Source organism: Aythya fuligula, unplaced genomic scaffold (assembly GCF_009819795.1).
Source record: "Aythya fuligula isolate bAytFul2 unplaced genomic scaffold, bAytFul2.pri scaffold_70_arrow_ctg1, whole genome shotgun sequence".
In the NCBI taxonomy this organism is placed as follows: domain Eukaryota; kingdom Metazoa; phylum Chordata; class Aves; order Anseriformes; family Anatidae; genus Aythya; species Aythya fuligula.
The window spans coordinates 44,369-63,589 of record NW_022474003.1 but is presented as its reverse complement, the minus strand read 5'-3'; the positions used below and the strand labels follow the sequence as shown (position 1 = coordinate 63,589).

Below are 19,221 nucleotides of genomic sequence, written 5' to 3'. Positions count from 1 at the left end.
GGCCGGGGCTTGCTGGGCCGCCGTGCTGGCCTGCCTCAGCCTGGCCTGCTCCTACGTGGGCAGCCTCTACGTCTGGGGCAGCCCCCTGCCGCGGTACGGGGGCACCGGGGGGCACCGGGGGGAACCGGGGAGGGCTTGGGGGGCACCGGAGGGAGGCTGGGGGGGGTCAGGAGGCTCTGGGGGGAACCGGAGGGGGAACCGGGGGGGGCTGGGGGACTTCGGGGAGCTCTGGGTGAGAACGGGGGGAGGGCTGGGGGGCACTGGGAGGGCACCAGGAAGGGCTGGGGTCTTCGGGGGGGGCTCTGGGAGGGGCTGGGGGGCACTGGGGGCTCGGGGAGAGCTCGGGGGGGGGCACCCGGGGGGTCCTGGGGTTGGGGGGGGGGCTGTAAGGAGCCTTGGGGTGTTGAGAGGGGGGCTTTGGGGTGCTGGGGGGGTGTGGGGTGCTTGAGAGGGATTTTTTGGGGAGCTGGAGGGTGGGGGGGGCATTAAGGGTGTTTGGGGGTGGGTTTTTAGGATCTGGGGGGCTCCCCCGCTGACCCCCCCACCGCAGGGACCACCCGTCCGTCATCAAGCGCCGCTTCACCAGCGTCCTGGTGGTGTCGGGGCTCTCCCCGGCCTTCGTCTGGCTCTGGAAGGAGCTGACGGGCATCAAGGTGAGCCTGGGGAGGGTCCCTAATTTTTTTTTCTTGGGGGGGGCACCCTAATTTTTGCTGATTCTCCCCTTTTCCCCCCCCCTTTAGCCAGACACCCCGCTGCCGGCACTGCTGGGGCTGCGGCTGGAGGGGCTGGTGCCGGCCACGCTGCTGCCGCTGCTGCTCACCATGGTACATGGGGGGGTAGCGGGGGGGCACGACCCCCCCATGGTCCCCCCAGCCCCCTCTGACCCCCCCCCCACCCTCCCCAGGTCCTCTTTTTGGGACCCCTCATCCAGCTCTCCATGGACTGCCCCTGGCGCTGGCTCGACGGTGTTAGGGGGGCTTTGGGTAAGGGGAGGACACGGGGGGGGGGGGGCAGGAATGGTTTAGGGGGTCTGGGGGTGGGTTTTGGGGCAGAAGGGGTTTGGGGGATGTGGGTTTGAAGGCACGGGGGGGCAGGTTTGGGGGAGGAAGGTGGAGTGAGTTTTGGGGGTCACTGGGGTGGGTTTTGGTGACACAGGTTGGGTTTTGGGGGTGCAGCGGTAGGTTTGGGGGCAACAGGTGGGTTTTGGGGTCACGGGGCAGGTTTAGGGGTAGAAAATCGGGTTTTGGGGGCCAATGGGCAGCGTTTTGGGGGCACAGGGTGGGTTTTTGGGGCATAAGGGTGCAGGTTTGGGGGGAATTGGATGGGTTTTGGTGACATGGAGTGGGTTTTGAGGACACAGGGACGGGTTTTAGGGGCACAGAGGGGCAGGTTTAGGGGGGTCAGGGGTGTGATTTGGGGGGGGGGATGGGGACAGGGGTGGCTTTTGGGGGTGGCAGCGCCTCCCCTCCATGCCCGCAGACCCCCGGCTGTGGGCGCTGTGCCTGGGGGACGTGCGCTGGCTGCGGAACCAGGTGGTGGCCCCGCTCACCGAGGAGCTCGTCTTCCGCGCCTGCATGCTGCCCATGCTGGTGCCCTGCACCGGCCCCGGCCCCGCCGTCCTCGCCTGCCCCCTCTTCTTCGGCGTGGGTGAGTGCGGTGGGACCCCCCCCGGGGACCTCCCCCTCCCCAGATTCCCTCTGTGCCCCCCCTTAACCCCCTCCCTCGCTCCCCAGCCCATTTCCACCACGTCATCGAGCAGCTCCGCTTCCGCCAGGGCTCTGTCGGCAGCATCTTCATGTCGGCAGGTACGGCTGGGGGGGGGATCCTGGGGGGGACAATCTGTCCCTATGTCCCCCCCACACCGCCCCACACCCTCCCCTCTCCCCTGCAGCTTTCCAGTTCTCCTACACCGCCCTCTTCGGCGCCTACACGGCCTTCATCTTCCTCAGGACAGGTGAGGGGGCACAGGGCCGGGGCTGGGGGGGTGCAGGGCAGACTGGGGGGGGGTCTCTCTGCCCTGCTGACCCCCCCGTCTGTCTGTCTGTCCGTCCGTCCCGCAGGCCACCTGGCGGGCCCGGTGCTGTGCCATTCCTTCTGCAACTCCATGGGGTTCCCGGCTGTGGGGGCCGCCCTGGAGCACCCCCGGCGCCGGGCCCTGCTCCCCTGCTACCTGCTGGGGGTGCTGCTCTTCCTGCTGCTGCTGCACCCCCTCACCGAGCCCTCCTTCTTCGGGGGGGGGGCCCCCCCGGCCTGCACCCCCCATGCCTGCTCCTGACCCGGGTTTGGGGCGCTCGCCCCCCCCCCCCCAACCCCTCACCGTGTCCCTGACCCCCCCTTTTTATAGGTGCCGCCGCGGAGAGAGCTCTATTTTTGTGATTAAAGTGCTTTTAAGCGTCCCGGTGCGTTGCTGGGGGGGGGGGCACCGGGCTGGGGGGGGGGTCACCGGAGGAGGGGGGGGGGGGGGGGGGGGGGGTTGGAGCCGGGGCCGGGATTCGAACCTGCGGGTCTGTGGGCGGCTGACTCCGCGCATGCGCAGCCGTGGCGGGTGAAGGCAGCCGGGCGCCCGCACTGATGATGGCAGCCAATGGGAGGGCGGCGTGGGCGTGGCCTTAGGCCCCGCCCCCTAGGCACAACCCCACCGCCCGTTGCCAGCCGCGCTTTATTCCAGCCCACGTGACCTCCGTACACCCGCTCCGCCCCCTCGCCGCTCCGGCCCCGCCCACCCGCCGCTCCGGCCCCGCCCACCGGCGGCCCCGCGGGCCTTTCCCCGGGTCCTAGCGCCCGCCCGCTCGCCGGCCCGGTCCCGCTAGGGCGGGTTGCCGTGATCGCTGTCGGCGCGGCCCCGGTGCGCGGGCGGCCCGTGGCTGTGCGCCTTGCGGATGTGCCGGTAGAGGTCCCCGGACTGCGTGTAGCTGCGCAGGCAGTGGCGGCACTCGTAGGGGCGCTCCCGCGTGTGCACGGTGGCGTGGCGGCGCAGCGTGTAGGAGCACGAGAAGGTCTTCCCGCACGTCGGGCACGTCGGCGCCTCCTCGGCGAACAGCCCGAAGCCCCCGCGCCCCTCCAGCGGCGGCAGGAACAGCGGCTCCCGCAGCGCCGGCAGCCCGAAAGCCAGCGGCTCCCCCGCCGCCGCCGCCTCCCCGAAAGCCGCCCCCCGGGGACCCCGCGCCGGCCCCGGGAAGAGGCTGCCGGGGCGCCGGGCGCCCGCTTCGGGCTCCTCGTCGGAGATGACGATGGCCTCCGCCTTGACGGCGGCGGGCAGCAGCCCGGCGGGGGCGGCGGGAGCCCAGGACCCTGCGCAGAGCTCCCCGGGGGCCGGCAGCTCGCCCCCGGGGAAGGCGGGCCGCGGGGCGGCCTCCGTCGAGCTGCTGGGGCTGGGCAGCGAGAGGTCCGGGGGGGCGTTGCGGGGGGGCCACTCGCCCTCCACGCCGGGCTGGGTGGTGTCGGCCACGTCCACGCAGGCCGCGGGTGGCTCGGGGGCTGCCAGGGCCCGCTGCTCCTCCCCGGCTTGGCCCACCGGGCCCGGCGGCACCGACAGCAGCAGCGGAGGCGGCGGCGCCCCGGGGCTGGCCGGGCGCTGCGGGAGGGCGGCGGGCGGCAGCGCAACGGGGCTGCGGGGGGGGTCGTCCTCATCCTCCTCCTCCTCCTCCTCCTCCTCCCGCTTGGTGCTGTCGGCCTCGGCCGGGGCCCGCGCCTGCAGCTTCTTCTTGCAGAGCTTGACCACGTCGTTCATGTGCAGGTAGCTGGCGGCCGCCAGCACGTCCTCCAGCGGCGTGGCGGCCAGCGCCAGGCGCCCCTCGTACATGAACTCGAGCAGCAGCCCGAAGGCCGGCGGCGTCACGATCTCGCTGTTGAGCCGCACCAGCTCGCCCTTGTCCAGCCGCTCGGCGTAGCACATGTGGAAGAAGGCGCTGCAGGCCGCCAGCACGGCGCGGTGCGCCGGGAACGGGGCGCTGCCCACCAGCACCGTGCAGTCGCACAGGAAGCCCTGGGCCCGCTGCTCCCGCAGCCCCCGCAGCAGCTGCCGGCTGTGCTCCGGGAACTCCATGGCGGGGCCTGGAGGGGGGGGGGGGGGCTCCCGGCCCGGCTCCGGGCCTGGCTCCGCCGCTCGGGCCCGGCCCCGCTCCCCCACAAAGCCGCCGCCCCGCCCCCGCTGCGATTGGCCGCCCGGCTGCCCGCTGCGCCGCTCCTATTGGGCGCCGCGCCTGCCTCTCGTGGCGGTGGGCTGTGGGAGCGCGCTGATTGGCTCTGGGTGACGCCACTCAGCCTGGCGGAGCTTGCTCCCGCCCTCCCGGCGGAGGAAGGGGCGGGCCGCGGTTGCCATGGCAGCAGGGGCGGGGCGTTGCTGGGGAAACCCCGAGCGGGCCGGGAGGCTGCTTGTGATTGGTTGCTCGGCGGCGTCGCTCCGGCTTTACCTCGCGTTCATTGGTTGGCCGCTCCCCTCCCTCCGGCCGCGCCTACCGCGCTCTCTGATCGGCTCCCTCTCCCGCCTTTCAACCCCCCGCGCGCCAATCACGGGGCAGCGTGGGCGGGGCTTCGCTCCCCGGGCGACCAGGTGCGCCCGGGGCGGGGCGGGAGCGCGCTCCCGGGGGAGGGGCGGGGCTCCGCGCAGCCAATGGCGTGCGGCGGCGTGGGGGGGCCGGGGGGCGGGGTCAAGGGTCAGCCCTCAGCCAAGATGGCGGCGGCGCCGGGGAGGTGCGCGCGCGGCGGGGGGGGGGGGCGGCCGCTCCCCCCCCCCCCTTCCCGGTGTGAGACCCCCCCCAGGACCCCCCCGGGACCCCCCCAGCCCCTCACCGGGCGGGTCCCGGCGCCACGGGGCCCTCGGGGCGAGGCCCGGGACCAGGCCGAGTCCCCGCGGCCCGGTCCCCGCTCCCCCTCCGGGCACGTTGGGGCCCCCCCGGCCCGGCCCCGGTTATGCCCAGGCCCCCCCCAGTCCACCCCCGGTGTCTCCCGGCCCCCCCTTGGTCCGGCCCCTGTTACTCTAAGACCCCCCCGGGTTACATCCGGACCCCCCCGATCCAGCCCCGGTTGCTCCAAGACCCCTCCAGCCCCCTCCCGTTTGCTCCCAGACCCCCCCAGTTACACCCAGACCCCCCCAATCCAGCCCCGGTTGTACCCGGACCACCCTGGTCTGGCTCCGGTTCCACCCAGACCCCCCCGGTAACACACAGCCCCCCCCGATTCCAGCCCCGATTGCTCCAAGACCCCCCCCCCAACCCCCTCCCAGTTGCTCCCAGACCCCGCCGGTTCCAATCGGAGTCCCCCAGTTACACACAGACCCCCCCCAGTCCATCCCCGGTTTTTCCCGGACCCCCCCGGTGTGGCCCCTGGTATTCCAAGACCCCCCCCGGTTACATCCGACCCCCCCAGCCCCCTCCCGGTTCTATTAACCCCCCCCCCCGTTCTCCCCCCGGTAACGGCCGTGCCCTTTGCCCCGTCCCCAGGCAGCGCCCGGCACCGCTGCTGCTCTGGGCCCTCCTCCTCGGGGCCGTGCTGGCCGTGGACCGCAGCAACTTCAAGACATGCGAGCAGAGCTCCTTCTGCAGGTGGGTGCCCCCCCGGGCCACCAATTCCTTATCGGGGGGGTCCCGTTGGGGCTGTGCCCCCCCCACACCCTCCCGTTTTCCTGTGCAGGCGGCAGCGCAACCTCCAGCCCGGCCGCTCCCCGTACCGAGCCCTCCTCGAGTCGCTGCAGCTCGGCCCTGGCGCCGCCACCCTGCAGCTGGTCAACGAGGCCACCAAGGTGCGTGCGGGGCTTGGGGGGGGGTTAATTAATTAATTTTAAGCCAGGGGCACTCAGTGAGGCCCCCCCCATGCTGATTTTGCCCCCTTAGGTGCCGCTGCTGCTGGAGCTGTCGGGGCTGCGGGAGAACACCACGCGCATCCGCATCCGGGAGCTGCACCCGCTGCGGCCCCGCTTCGAGGTGCCCGACGTGCTGCTGGGCGAGCCGCAGCCCGAGCCGTGAGTCCTGCACCTCCCCAGCAAGGGAATTTCAGAGCCGGGGGGGCACCGCCGTGACCCTCCCGGGTGTTTTTTTTTCTTTCCCTGTTAGGCTGACGGTGACAGGGCGCGAGGAGGGGAGCCTGGAGCTGGCGCTGGGCCCCGGCGGGCACCGGCTGCTGCTGACGGCGAAACCGTTCCGCATGGACCTGCTGCGGGGCCGCCAGCTGCTGGCCAGCATCAACGCCCGCGGGCTGCTCGTCTTCGAGCACCTCCGCCCCCGCCCCGGCTCGTGAGTACGCTGGGGGGGGGCTACACCCATTTTTAGCCCCCCCCCGGTGGGATTTGGGGAGCTCCTCCAGCTCCCGGCTCCCTCCTGGTGTAGATAAACCCCGGGGTTGGGGTGTGGGGGGGTGAAAATCAAGGAGGGGGGCCATAAATTGGGGGGGGGGGGCTGCGGGCGCTCACTCTCGCTGTGTTTCTGTTTCTGGCTGCGCTGTTTTTTGCCCCCCCCTCACACCCGCCCCAACGCCGCCCCCCCCCCTTCCTCGTGCGCCCCCCAGTTTCTCGGATAAAGTTAGTAGCTCGCTCGGGAGCTTGTGGGATAAGCTCAGGAGCCTGTTCTATAGGTAATTCCGTGGCTGCTGCTGCTGTTCTGCCCCCCCCCCACCCCAAATTTCCCTCCCCCACCCCAAAAATCCCCCCCCCACCTTCATGTGGCCCCTCTCAGGGGCTGCATCCTGACCCCCCCACCCACCCCTGTGGTTTCGGGCTCCCCCCTCCCTTCCCACGGGTTAGTGAGCATCCCCGCTGTGTGTGTGTGTGCACGAGTGCCCCCCCCAAGGGGAAAAAAACCCAAAACGGGTCCATGTTCCCCAGTGACCCCCCCAAAGAGCCAGCAGAGGAGGAGGCAGCCGCCGAGGGGCAGGAGGGAGGCGAAGGGACGGAGAACGCCGACAGCCAGAGCGAGAAGGTGCTGTGGGGGCACTTTTTATGGGGTGGGGGGCTTTTTATGAGGTGGGGAGGCTTTTTCTGATGCTGTTGCCCCCCCCCAGCCCGCAGAGGAGGCTGCAGAGGAGCCAGGCTCGTGGGAGGAGACCTTCAAGACGCACACGGACTCCAAACCCAACGGTGAGGGCGGCGCCAGAGGGCCGTAGCGACCCCCCCCTTATTATGGGGGCCTCTGTGGGGTGGGGCCGTCCTTAATTCCCCCCCCCACCCCCCCAGGCCCCACGTCGGTGGGGCTGGACTTCTCCCTGCCGGGTTTCGAGCACGTCTACGGCATCCCCGAGCACGCCGACAACCTGCGGCTGCGCACCACCGAGTGAGTTTGGGGGAAATTTTGTTTTTTTTTGGGGGGGGAGGGGGGTAAGGTGCTGCGGGGGGGGGATGCTGACAGCCTGCCCTCCCGCAGGGGGGGCGACCCGTACCGCCTCTACAACCTGGACGTCTTCCAGTACGAGCTCTACAACCCCATGGCTCTCTACGGCTCCGTCCCCCTGCTGCTGGCCCACAGCGCCCGCAGCACCCTTGGCCTCTTCTGGCTCAACGCTGCCGAGACCTGGGTGGACATCAGCTCCAACACGGCCGGCAAGGTCAGCCCCCAAACTCTTTTTTGGGGGGGTTCCCCAAGCCCCAAGGGCACCCTAAGGGCCACTGGAGAGCCCTTAGGGGATCCCGAGCACTGCACTGACCCCAGGGCATCCCCCAGGGGGGGCCCAATAACCACAGGAGAGCCCCAAAGGGACCATGGGTCCCACGAGGCATCCCCTAAAGGGACCCCAAGCACCATGGAGCAGCACTAAGGTCCCCTGGAGCACCCCAAGGGCCACAGGGCAGCACCAAGGGGACCCCGGGTCCCACAGGACAGCCTCAAAAGGACCCTGAGCGCCATGGGGCAGCCCCGCAGGGACCCCAAGCCGTAAAGGGATCCTAGCGTTCACTGAAGAGCTCCTAGGGGACCCCGAGCACCACAGGGCATCCCCCAGGGTGACCCCCCCTGAAGGTTTTGTGCCCCCCCATTTGCAGACGATGTTTGGGAAGCTGCTGGACTACATGCAGGGGGGCGGCGAGACGCCGCAGACCGACGTGCGCTGGATGTCGGAGAGCGGCATCATCGACGTCTTCCTGCTGCTCGGCCCCACGCCCGCCGCCGTGGCGGGGCAGTACGCCGCCCTCACCGGTACCGGGGGGGGCTGGGTCGTGGTTTTGGGGGGCTAGTTCAGCTTCTGGGGGTTAGATCATGTTTTGTGGGGGGCTAGATTGTGTTTTTGGGGGGCTAGGTCACTTTTTTAGGGGTTAGATTGGTTTTTGGGAGGGCTAGGTCAGCTTTTGGGGGACTTGGGTCGTGTTTTTGAGGGCTGGGTAGTGGTTTTGGGGGGTCTGGGTAGTGTTTTGGGGGGGCTGGGTCATGTTTTTCAGGGGTTAGATCAGTAAAATCAGGGTTTTTGGGGGGTTAGATCGGGTTTTGGGGGATCAGGTCAGTTTTTTTGGGGGGTTTAGGTCAGTTTTTGGTGCGTTAAGTCAATTCTTGGGGTCTTTATCGATCTGGGGGGTGCTCTCTCGCCGCAGGCACCCAGGCGCTGCCGCCGCTCTTCGCCCTGGGCTACCACCAGAGCCGCTGGAACTACAACGACGAGGAGGACGTGGCGGCGGTGGAGCGGGGCTTCGAGGAGCACGCCATCCCCTGCGACGTGCTCTGGCTCGACATCGAGCACGCCGACGGCAAGCGCTACTTCACCTGGGACCCCAGCAAGTTCCCCCAGCCCCGCGCCATGCTCGAGCGCCTGGCCGCCAAGAAACGCAAGGTTTGGGATCCCCCCATGGATTTGGGGGACCTGGGGGGGGTTTGGGGGACCCTCCTGGGTGTCCTACGGTGATTTTTGGGGTGCCCCCCGCAGATGGTGAGCATCGTGGACCCGCACATCAAGGTGGACAGCGCCTACCGCGTGCACAGCGAGCTGCGTGCCCGCGGCTTCTACGTCAAGACCAAGGACGGCGGCGACTACGAGGGGTGGTGCTGGCCGGGTGAGGGGGGCTGAGGGGCTTGGGGGGGTCCCTGGGGGGTGCGGGGTGTCTTGTTAACGCCCCCCCTCCGTCACCAGGCTCGGCGGCGTACCCCGACTTCACCAACCCCGAGATGCGCGCCTGGTGGGCCTCCATGTTCGCCTACGACCAGTACGAGGTGGGAGCGGCCCCCTCACCCTGTGACCCCCTAAAACATCACCGTAACCCCCCCCAAAATGTCACTGTGAACCCCCAAATCATCACCGTGTCCCCCCCCAAAGGGCTCGACCGAGAACCTCTTCACCTGGAACGACATGAACGAGCCCTCGGTCTTCAGCGGCCCTGAGGTGACGATGCACAAGGACGCCGTGCACCACGGCGGCTGGGAGCACCGCGACCTCCACAACCTCTACGGCTTCTACGTGGTGAGCCCGCGCCCCCCCCACCGTCAGGACCCCCCCCAAAGCCCCCTGGGGCTCCCCGACCCCTTTTTCCCTTCCCTGACCCCCTCTTTCTTCCCCCAACCCATTTTTCTTCCACCCCCAACCCCTCTTCCTTCCCCCTGACCCCCTTTTTTCCACCCTGAACCCCTTTTTCTTCCCCCTGACACCCTTTTTTCCTCCCCCAACCCCTTTTTTCCCCCCCGACCCATTTTTTCCTCCCCCCCCCCCAGCAAATGGCGACGGCTGAGGGGCAGATCAAGCGCTCGGGCGGGCGGCAGCGCCCCTTCGTGCTGAGCCGAGCCTTCTTCGCCGGCTCCCAGCGCTACGGTGAGGATCAGGATGAAGTGGGGACCCCCTTGCGCCCCCCACCATCCCATTTTCCCCCCCCCCCAAGAACCTCCCGGACCCCTTTTTTCCCCAAAAAAGGCGCCGTGTGGACGGGCGACAACGCGGCCGAGTGGGAGCACCTGAAGATTTCCATCCCCATGTGCCTGAGCTTCGGGCTGGCCGGCCTCTCCTTCTGCGGCGGTGAGCAGCTTGGCTCTTTTTTTGGGGCGGGGACATTTTGGGGGTGCTCAGCACCATTTTAGGACCCCCCCGAGCCTTTTTCCATCCCCGCAGCCGACGTGGGGGGGTTCTTCAAGAACCCGGAGCCGGAGCTGCTGGTGCGCTGGTACCAGGCGGGCGCCTTCCAGCCCTTTTTCCGCGCCCACGCCCACCTGGACACGGTGCGGCGCGAGCCCTGGCTTTTTGGGGAGGAGAACGCGGCGCTGATCCGCGCCGCCCTGCGCCACCGCTACGCCCTGCTGCCCTTCTGGTACACCGCCTTCTACCGCTGCCACCGTCACGGGCTGCCCGTCATGAGGTGAGGCCCCAAAATTGCCCCGCTCCGCCCTGAAATCCACCCCTAAACTCCCACGTTTCTCCCGTTTCTTCCCCAAATTGCCCCGCCCTGAAATCCATCCCAAAACTCCCCCATTTACCCCCATTTCCCCCCCCAGGCCCCTCTGGATGGAGTACCCTGAGGACACCACCACCTTCGCCATGGACGACCAGTACCTAATTGGTGAGTGGCGCCCCCCCAGGACCCTGCCACCCATCCCAGGACCCCCCCCCCTTGGTTCTGAGCCCCCCCTTTTGGTGCTGAGCCCCCCCCTTTTTCCCCCCCCTCCAGACAGGGCTCTCCTCGTGCACCCCGTGACGGAGCAGGGCGCCCGCGGCGTGCAGGTCTATCTGCCTGGCAAGGGAGAGGTGAGCTGGAGAGGGCTGGGGGGGCACTTCCAGTGGTGTTTATTTTTGCTGGGGGGGGGCACATCTTCACCCTATAACTCTGCCCCCAGGTGTGGTACGACGTCGCCTCCCACCAGAAGCACCACGCGCCCCAGACCCTCTACGTGCCCGTGACCATGAGCAGCGTGCGTGGTGCCGGGGCTTTGGGGGGGGTCCCAGAGAGGCTGGGGGGGTCCCAGAGAGGCTGGGGGGAGCTAAAATTTCCTCTGCCCCCCCCCCAGATCCCCGTCTACCAGCGCGGCGGCACTGTGGTGCCGCGGCAGGACCGCGTGCGGCGCTCCACCGAGAGCATGAAGGGCGATCCCTTCACCCTCTACGTGGCCCTGAGCCCCCAGGTGAGCCCAGCGCCGCGGGGGGGGCTCCCCAAAACCCCCCCGGAGCCCCCCCCTGATCCCCCCAACCCCTCCAGGGCACGGCTGAAGGCGACCTCTTCCTGGACGACGGGCAGAGCTTTGACTATGCCACGGCCGCGCGCTACCTCCACCGCCGCTTCACCTTCGCCGGCAACACGCTGACAGCCAGGTAGCCCCCCCAAAAAGCCCCCCCTTGGCCCCCCCTGCGTTGTGGGGGCGCCCCTCTCCATGCCTTTCGTCTCTGTGTCCCCCCCTCCCCTCCTCCAGCTCTGCGGACCCCCGGGGCAGCTTCGAGACCCCGGCGTGGGTGGAGCGCGTGGTGATCCTCGGCGCAGGGAAGCCGGCAGCCGTGGTGCTGCGTCCCGCAGGTGAGTAGGGGGACACGGGGAGGTTTGGGGGGGGGTCCTGGGGCTGTTGTGCTCCCACCTCACCCCGTTTTGCGCTCCCCCCTCCCCACAGCCGGCCCAGAGACTCGCCTCGACTTCCAGCACGACGCGGAGACCTCTGTCCTCACCCTGCGCAAGCCGGGGGTCCCCATCGGCGCTGACTGGGCCATCATCCTGCGATAATGCAGGGGGGGGGCTGCTGTGAGACGGGGGGGCTCCCCCCCCCCTCCTCTGAGCCCCCCTCGCCCCCCCCTTGCTGCCGCAGGGTTGTTTTGGGGGCTTGGAGGTGGGGGGGGCTGCTGCTGATCCCCCCTCCCTCCCGTTGCCCCCCCCCTCACAATTTGAGGCGGGGGGGGGAGCGGGGCCGGGCTGGTGGGGGCTGGGGACCAAGACTGTGAGCCCCCCCCAGCCCTGAGCCCCCCCCAGCCCCACAACTCCCCCCCAAATCCCCCCCCTATGCCCCCAGCAACACCTCCTCCCCTTCCCCTCCCCCCCCCTTTTTTTCCTTGCCCTCCCCCCCCCCCTTTTTCTGTGCCCTCCCCCCCTTTCTGCCCCCCCCCTTCCCCCCAGCTGCTGGGGGGGCAGCAGGGGGTGGGGGGAGGCCCCTCCCCTCGCCCTCTCCCCCAGTGCTGGGGGAGGGGGGAGGGAGGGCAAAAGCGAGCCCCCACCCCCTTCTCTTCCGGTTGAGGGGCAAGGGGGTGGCCGTGGGGCGCAGCCCCCGCGCGGATTTTGATAAAACACGAATTAAAAAACGGAAAAAAAACGGGAAAAGTGACTGTTTTCTTTTGGGGGGGGCGGGGAACTATTGCGCTGGGGGTGGCGGTGCCGGACGGGCTCGTTTAGGGGACGGACCGCGGCCGGAAGTAGCGGCCGGAGGGTACCGGGGTAGGGCCGGAAGAGCCGGCCCGGCCCGGCCCGGCCCGGCGGAGGCTGCGCGGCCCCGGCCCGGTTCCGGTCCCCGAGGTCCCGGTTCCGGTCCCCGGCCCCGCCCCCGCCGCGGTGAGTTCCGGTGGCCCCGCGGCTGCCCCTCCCCCCCCGCGGTCTCCATGGCAACGGCGCCACGTCTGCACGGCCCGTGGGCACCGGGACTGGGAGCACTGGGAGGGACTGGGACGGACCGGGACGGGCTGGGGGGGACTGGGGGGAACTGGAGGGGACGGGGATGGACTGGGGACATAACGGGGGGGACTGGGATGTACTGGGGGTGACTGGGATTTACTTGGGGGGACTGGGATGGAGTGGGGACATAACGGGGGGGACTGAGACATACTGGGGGGCAACTGGGATGTACTGGAGGGGACTGGGATGGACTGGGGATATAATGGGGGGGACTGGGATTTACTTGGAGGAACTGGGATGGGTTGGGGGCTACTGGGAGGGACTGGGACAGATGTGGGGGGGCAACTGGGATGAACTGGGGGGGCTGGTGCTGCCCCCCCTGAATCTTTGCACCTTGGGGGGGAACTGGGGGCCACTGGTCCATACTGGGAGGAACCGGGAAGGCGCTGGGGGCTGCAGGGCCACCCCCCCACCCCCCTGCCCCCCCAGGAACCCCCTCACCCCCCCCAATTTTTTTTTTGCCCCCCCCAGTTCCCCCCCCCCCCGGCCATGCTGAGGCTGAAGCACGTCTTCCTTGTCTACTTCGTGGTGTCACTGCTGGGGTTGCTCTGCGCCCTGCTGCAGCTCGGTGAGAGCCTGGGGGGGGCCACAACCCTCCTCACCCCCCCCCTTTCATTAATTAACCCCCCCTCTTTAATTTTTGCCCCCCCCCAGGGCAGCCCTGTGACTGCTCCCGGCTGCTGCAGGGCGCTGAGCGGCGCCTGGCCCAGCTCCAGGCCCAGCTGCGGCACGGGGCTGGGGGGGGGGGGGCCCAAAACGGGAGGGGGGCCCGAGACCGGGGGGGCCCCACTGCCGACCATCTACGTGGTGACTCCCACCTACGCCAGGTGAGAGCAGGGGGCGTTGATTTGCCCCCCCCTGGGGCTATTAACCCCCCCCAGACACTTTATTCTCCCCTCCAGACACTTTATTCCCCCCCCCCGGATATTTTATCCCTCCCCCATTACATTTTATCCCCCCCCAGACATTTTATTCCCTTCCCATGCTGATTTCCCCCCCCCTTTTTCATGTATTCGCCCCCCCCGATCCCTATTCCCTCCCCCTCATTTTATTACCCCCCCCATTATATTTTCCCCTCTCCAGAACATTTTATCCCCTTCCCCTGCTCTTTTTCCTCTCTCTTTTCCTCTCATCCCCCCCCTATTTCTTCTCTGCACCCCCCCTAATTTATCCCCTACCCCCTCCCTTACATCTTTAGCCCCCCCCTAACATTTTTCTGCCCCCCCCAGGCCGGTGCAGAAGGCCGAGCTGGTTCGCCTGTCCCAGACCCTGCTGCACGTGCGGGCGCTGCACTGGGTGGTGGTGGAGGACGCCCCCGCCCCCACCGCCCTGGTGGGGGGGCTGCTGGCGGCCAGCGGGGTGCCCTTCACCCACCTGCACGCCCCCACCCCCCCCGAAATCCGACGCCGCCCCGGGGACCCCCCCTGGCTGCGCCCCCGCGGCGTGGAGCAGCGCAACCGGGCCCTGCAGTGGCTGCGGGACATGCGCCCCCCCGGCGAGGCGGCCGTGGTCTACTTCGCCGACGACGACAACACCTACAGCCTGCGGCTCTTCGAGGAGGTACGGCCCCCCCCGGGCCCCCCCGGGCCCCCCCCAAAATCCTCAGACTCCCCCGGGACTCCTAAGCCCCTCCTGGAACTCCTCAGAACCTCCCCAAGCCCCTTGTTTCCCCCCTTAACCCCCCCCAAAGCCCCTTTTACCACCCCTTTCCCCCCTTAACCCCCCTCTAACCCCCCCCAAGCCTCTTATTTCCCCCCTTAACCCCCCCACACCCCCCCCAAAGCCCCTTTTACCCCAACCTCTGACCCCCCAACCCCTCTCCCCCCGCAGATGCGCAGCACCCGGGGGGTGTCCGTCTGGCCGGTGGGGCTGGTGGGGGGGCTGCGTTTCGAGCGGCCGCTGGTGGCGGGGGGGCGGGTGGTGGGCTTCCACACGGCCTGGAAGCCCGAGCGCCCCTTCCCCCTGGACATGGCCGGCTTCGCCGTCGCCCTCCCCCTGCTCCGCGCCCGCCCCGCCGCCCGCTTCGACCCCGCCGCCGAGCGCGGGTACCTGGAGAGCAGCCTCCTGGGGGGGCTCGTCACCCCCGCCCAGCTGGAGCCCAAGGCCGACAACTGCACGCAGGTTGGGGGGGGCCTGGGGTCCTTTGGGGGGGGCTGAGATCCTTTGGGGGGGGCCTGGGGAGTGTAGGTGGGACCTAGGGTGGGTCCTGAGCCCCCTTTGGGGGTCCTGAGTTCCTTGGGAGGGGTCCTGGGGGGGTCCTGAGCTCATCTGGGGGGGCCTGAGCCCCTTTGGGGGGGTCCTGGGGGTCTCAGGAGTGCCATACTGTGGGGTTCTGGGGGTTCTGGGGGGGCCCTGGGCCGCCTGGGGGGGTCCTGGGATGTGTAGGGGGGTCCTGGGGAGCCTAGAGGGGTCCTGGAGGGGGTGCTGAGCCCCTTTGGGGGGGTCCTGAGCCCTTTGGGGGGGGATCCTGAACCCCTTGGGGTGGTCCTGTGAAGCCTGGGGGTCCCCTAGGGCTGCGGGGTGGGGGTTCGCGAGCCCCCGCCCCCCAATTTGGCTGACGGGGGGGAGTCTTTTTGTCTTTTTTTTTGTGCCCCCCCCCCAGGTGCTGGTGTGGCACACGCGCACCGAGAAGCCCAAACTGCGGCAGGAGGAGCAGCTGCAGCGCCAGGGCCGCGGCTCCGACCCCCGCATCGAGGTGTGAGGGGGCCCCCCCCTCAAATTGGGGCCCCCCCCTCAAATTTGGGGCCTCCCCCCTTTGTCTGGGGACCCCCCAAGGACACGCAGGATCCTACAACCAAAGGGGGGGGGGGGCGTTGGATGCGGGGCCACACGGCTTTTATTTATGGGGGGGGGCTTCAAATTGCGCCCTCCCCTTCCCCCCCTTCACAGGGGGCCCCCCCAGCGCCCCCCCCCCTCCTCTGCAATAAATTCTCCTCCTCCAGCCTTGGCTGTGTCTGGGGGGGGCCCGGCCCACCCGGGACCCCCACCCCATGGCGGGGGGCTCGCGGCCGCGGGGGGGGGCACAGCGGTGAGGGCCCCCCCCAGGGCAGGAGCCCAGGGGGGGGGCAGGATGAGGGGGGGGGGGCCCCCCCAGCCCTCCTGCTGCCGGTGGATCTTCATGTGGGCGTTGCGGCTCTTGATTTTGGGGAAGATCCTGGGGGAAACGGGGGCGCTGAGGGAGAGCGGGGGAGTCTGCCCCCCCCCCAGCCCCTTCTGGGCCCCCCCAGCCCATTTTGCCCCCCCCCCCAACCCTTTTCTGCCTCCCCCAGACCCTTTTGCCCCCACTATCAACCCTTTTGGGGCCCCCCAGTCCCTTTTGTCCTCCCCAGACCCCTTTTGCCCCCCCCCATCCCTTTTCGGCCCCCCCGAGCCCCATTTGCCCCCCCAAAACCCTTTTACCCCCCCCTACTTTCCGCAGAGCTTGCAGGGGAACCGTGCGCCGAGACCCTCGGGCACCACCTGGGGAAACACAGACAGGAGAGAGGGGGTCCTGACCCCCCCCAGGTGCTCCGGAGGGGTCCCTGGCACCCTTGAGTGTTCCGGGGGGGTCCCCAGAGCCCCCCCAATTTGCTGGGCGCCCCCAACCCCCCCCATACCTGCCTGCGCCCCCTCCCCATCCGCGCCTTGTGCAGGTAGTAGAACTCCACGCACTGCGTCGTCCGCTTGGAGGGTACCTTGGGGGGGGGGGGGGAGCAGGCATTTTTGGGGTGCCCTCAGGAAATCTGGGTGGGTTTATACCATGGGGGGGTGTTTATAGCATGGGGGGGCGATTTATGGCACGGGGGGGGCCTCACCGCCCGCTGGATGCGCCCAAAATCCTTCCCGTGCCGCGCCAGCGCCTGGGCGAAGAGGCGCCGCTCACGGGGGCTCCAGGAGTCGCTGCCTGCCGGGGGGGGGGGGGGCTCTTTGTGGGTGCTGGGGGGGGGCCACAAGCCCCAGGACCCCCCCCAAGACCCCCCCCACGAGACAACGAGCCCCCCCCTCACCAGCATAGTGGTACCCAGCCAGTGGGTGCGCCTCGGGCCAGGCCGGCGTCCCCAGCAGCAGCAGCTCCAGGGCTCCCTTTTTTTTGGGGGGGGGGGCAGAGAAATTTGGGGTGAGGTTGGGGTTTTTTTTGAGCGGGGGGGGCCACCCCAGACCCCCCCCCTCCCCACCTTACCGTCAGGCTGCCGCTGGCACGGGCCAGGCAGTGCAGGGCCAGCTCGGTGTTGGTGCCCCCCCCCGGCACAGCGCTTGAGCAAGATAGGGCCAGGAGCATCTCCACTGGGGGGGAGGGGGCACAATTAGGGTGCTGCCCCCCCCTCGGAAGCCCCCTCCCCCCAAATTTTAGGGTGCCGGGGGGGCCTCACCTTGCCGCTGGGTTGCGGGGTCCCCCTCCAACCCGGGCCAGGGGCTCCAGGCCAGCGTTGCCCCCCTCGGGGGTGGGGGGCTCCGGGCGCAGCCCCCCAGCTCCGGCACGGCCGCCTGGAAGCCAGAGCCCACGTTGATTTGCCTGGGGGGGGGGCACAAAAAAAAATCAAGATGCCCCCCCCCAAAAAAAAAAATAATAATAACCCCCGCCCCTTCATTTTCCCCACTCACGGAACTTTGAGGCGCAGGGGGTCCGGGGAGCCGGGGGGGCTGCGCGCCCCCCCCGTGGAGCTCAGACCGCGGAAAAGCCCCGGCCCCGAGCGCCCCGGGTCCAGCATGGGGGGGGGCCGGTAGCGGAGAGGCCCCCCCCCGAGACTGAGGCGACTCCGGTAAAGCGGGGGGGGGCGGCTCTGTGAGGGGGGGGGGCGCTGGGGGGACCTGGGGGGGGGGGGAGAGAGAAGGGTCATGAGGGTGACCTGTGCACCCCCCCCCCCAATTTCTCCCCCCCGCGTTGTGCCCCCCCCCCTTGTGCCCCCCCCCCATTGCTGCTCTCACCTCGGGGGGGGCCGCCCCCCCCACCCAGGGGGGGCCCAGCTCGCAGCCCCCCAACGCCGGCCATGGGGGGAAGGCGGCAAAGGGGGGATAATGCTCAGGGTCCTGGGGGAGGGGGGGGCCATGGGTGAGATTTTTTTGGGGGGGGGTCCTGTGGGTGCCCCCCCCCTAAAAAAAAAGGACCCGGCCTCACCTGGGGGCACCGCGCCCCATCGGGAGCCCATGGGGGTCCCACGAAGCCGTCGCTCCCCCCCAGGCCCTGCAGGGCTGCAAGAATAGGGTGAGCCCCCCCCCCCAAAAAAAAGACCCCCCCCAAAAAAAGATCCCCCCAATAAAAAAAAGCCCTCCACAATAATAAAAGACCCTCCCCAATAAAAGAGCCCCCCCACAATAAAAAAAGACCCCCCACAATAATAAAAGACCCCCCCCAATTAAAAAAAAGCCCCCTCCCCAATAAAGAGCCTCCCCTGCACTCACCTGGGCCCTGGAAGGCTCCGGGGGGGGCGCAGGGGGGGGGCTGCAGGTCCTGGTAGAGGCAGGCGGGGGGGGGCTCCTCGAGGGGGGGCCCCCCCCCGAAGGGCAGGTAGGGAGGGGGGGGGGCCCCCTCCCCCCTCCCCCCCCCCTCGGGGGTCGCGGCCCCCCAGGCCTCCCCCAGGAGCCCCCCCCCAAAAGTTTGGGTGAAGGGGGCCGGGGGGGGGGCCCAGGGGCCTGGAATTGGGGGGGGGGGCTCAGGGGGGGGCTCCCAGTAGGGGCCCGGCTCCATGGGGTGCGTGTGGGGTGCCGGGGAGGGGGGGGGATTTGGGATTTTTTTTTGGGGGTGTGGGGGGGGCGGTTTGGGGGGGGGTTTCCGGCCCCGCCGCGGGCGGGAAGCGAATCTCGGCCCCCGGCATCCGGGGTGCTGGGGGGGGGCGGACCCCCCCCCGGGGCGGGGCGAGGGGCCAAGAACCCCAAAAACCCCAAACAACCCCCCCAAAACCCCCGTGCCACCCTAAACCACCCTCCCACACCCCCAAAATCCCCCCACTGCCACCCCAACCCCCCCCGTGCTTCCCCACCCCCCCACACGACCCCAAAATCTCCCCCCCACGACCCCAAATCCCCCCCCTCCACCCTAACCCCCCCCCCATGCCACCCCAAACCCCCCCCGCGGCCCTCCCCCTCTGTCCCCAAAGGGCACCCTCGGGTCCCCCCTTTCCCTGTCCCCCCCCAAATATTGCCCCCCGCCCCCCCATTACCTGGCCCCCCCCGCCCCGTCCCCCTCCCTCCCTTCCCGGAGGCTCAGCCCCAGCCCCGCTCCTGCTATGAGTGTGCAGGATGCGGCCCCCCCCGGGGGGGGATAAAAATGGGGCCTGGGCCCCCCCCCCCGGAAAAAAAAAAACCACCCGGGGGTGCAGCCCCCAGACCCCCAACCCCAGATGGGGGCAACCACAGGGCCCGATCCCAAACTGAGGGGGCCCAGGGGGGACAGACCCTGTTTTTTTTTTGGGGGGGGGGGGGCACTGAGGGGTGTGGGGGGGTCCCTAAAACCGAGGGGGGGATTATAGCGGGGGGGTGGGGGGGGCGGCGTTTCGCTTTTGGGATGAATCGGGGGGGCCGCCGCTGCCCCTTTTGGTGTGGGTTTGGGGTGCCGGGACGCGGCCCCCCCAAAAAAAACCACACAAATCATCCCGAAACTTAACGGGGGGGGGGGGAGGCACCCGGTGCTGACACCATTAAAATAAAAAAATCCCCCCCCCATTAAAAAAAAACACCCCAAAATGATGGGGGGGGGACAGGAGGCACAC

General features: G+C 69.4%; 4 protein-coding genes across 5 annotated transcripts; 3 read left to right on the top strand and 1 right to left on the bottom strand.

The window, feature by feature from the left end:
• Positions 1-13: 13 nt before the first annotated feature.
• Positions 14-2,396, top strand: RCE1 (Ras converting CAAX endopeptidase 1; the record flags this gene model as incomplete). The annotated part of the gene is made up of 8 exons (XM_032207276.1): positions 14-93; positions 551-653; positions 741-824; positions 905-983; positions 1,480-1,647; positions 1,734-1,805; positions 1,892-1,954; positions 2,061-2,396. Coding segments are annotated over 8 exons (864 nt in total), but the record flags the coding sequence as incomplete, so codon positions are not given.
• A 370-nt stretch (positions 2,397-2,766) lies between these two features.
• On the bottom strand, positions 2,767-4,045 carry ZBTB3 (zinc finger and BTB domain containing 3). The gene is made up of 2 exons (XM_032207274.1): positions 3,620-4,045; positions 2,767-3,430 (listed from the first exon to the last, which is right to left on the bottom strand). Exons 1-2 carry the CDS (start codon positions 4,043-4,045, stop codon positions 2,807-2,809), a joined length of 1,050 nt encoding a protein of 349 aa, XP_032063165.1. The 3' UTR covers positions 2,767-2,806.
• Positions 4,046-4,653: 608 nt separating this feature from the next.
• GANAB (glucosidase II alpha subunit) lies at positions 4,654-11,853 on the top strand. Of its 2 annotated transcripts, XM_032207289.1 has the most exons (25): positions 4,654-4,692; positions 5,442-5,543; positions 5,632-5,740; positions 5,832-5,959; positions 6,051-6,230; positions 6,502-6,567; positions 6,818-6,911; positions 6,994-7,069; positions 7,166-7,262; positions 7,353-7,533; positions 7,967-8,120; positions 8,510-8,745; positions 8,839-8,965; positions 9,043-9,122; positions 9,226-9,369; positions 9,618-9,714; positions 9,814-9,915; positions 10,009-10,252; positions 10,389-10,453; positions 10,562-10,638; positions 10,728-10,802; positions 10,899-11,012; positions 11,087-11,199; positions 11,298-11,398; positions 11,490-11,853. In XM_032207289.1, the coding sequence occupies exons 1-25, from the start codon at positions 4,673-4,675 to the stop codon at positions 11,597-11,599; spliced, it is 2,892 nt and encodes a 963-aa protein (XP_032063180.1). In that variant the 5' UTR covers positions 4,654-4,672; the 3' UTR covers positions 11,600-11,853. The 2 variants fall into 2 exon arrangements, with proteins under 2 accessions (XP_032063180.1, XP_032063182.1); XM_032207291.1 differs by lacking the exon at positions 6,502-6,567.
• A 609-nt stretch (positions 11,854-12,462) lies between these two features.
• B3GAT3 (beta-1,3-glucuronyltransferase 3) lies at positions 12,463-15,414 on the top strand. The gene is made up of 6 exons (XM_032207273.1): positions 12,463-12,491; positions 13,040-13,103; positions 13,190-13,362; positions 13,765-14,095; positions 14,366-14,656; positions 15,138-15,414. Exons 1-6 carry the CDS (start codon positions 12,463-12,465, stop codon positions 15,234-15,236), a joined length of 987 nt encoding a protein of 328 aa, XP_032063164.1. The 3' UTR covers positions 15,237-15,414.
• Positions 15,415-19,221: the final 3,807 nt, after the last annotated feature.

Coding starts and splice junctions, on each gene's coding strand:
- GANAB (XM_032207289.1), top strand. CDS start 4,673: ATGGCGGCGGCGCCGGGGAG. Junction 8,121..8,509: donor GCAGTACGCCGCCCTCACCG/GTACCGGGGGGG, acceptor CTCTCGCCGCAG/GCACCCAGGCGCTGCCGCCG. Junction 9,123..9,225: donor TCGCCTACGACCAGTACGAG/GTGGGAGCGGCC, acceptor CCCCCCCCAAAG/GGCTCGACCGAGAACCTCTT.
- B3GAT3 (XM_032207273.1), top strand. CDS start 12,463: ATGGCAACGGCGCCACGTCTGCACGGCCC. Junction 13,363..13,764: donor GTGACTCCCACCTACGCCAG/GTGAGAGCAGGG, acceptor TGCCCCCCCCAG/GCCGGTGCAGAAGGCCGAGC. Junction 14,096..14,365: donor GCCTGCGGCTCTTCGAGGAG/GTACGGCCCCCC, acceptor CTCCCCCCGCAG/ATGCGCAGCACCCGGGGGGT.
- ZBTB3 (XM_032207274.1), bottom strand. CDS start 4,045: ATGGAGTTCCCGGAGCACAGCCGGCAGCTGCTGCGGGGGCTGCGGGAG. Junction 3,431..3,619: donor AGGAGGAGGATGAGGACGAC/CCCCCCCGCAGC, acceptor GACACCACCCAG/CCCGGCGTGGAGGGCGAGTG.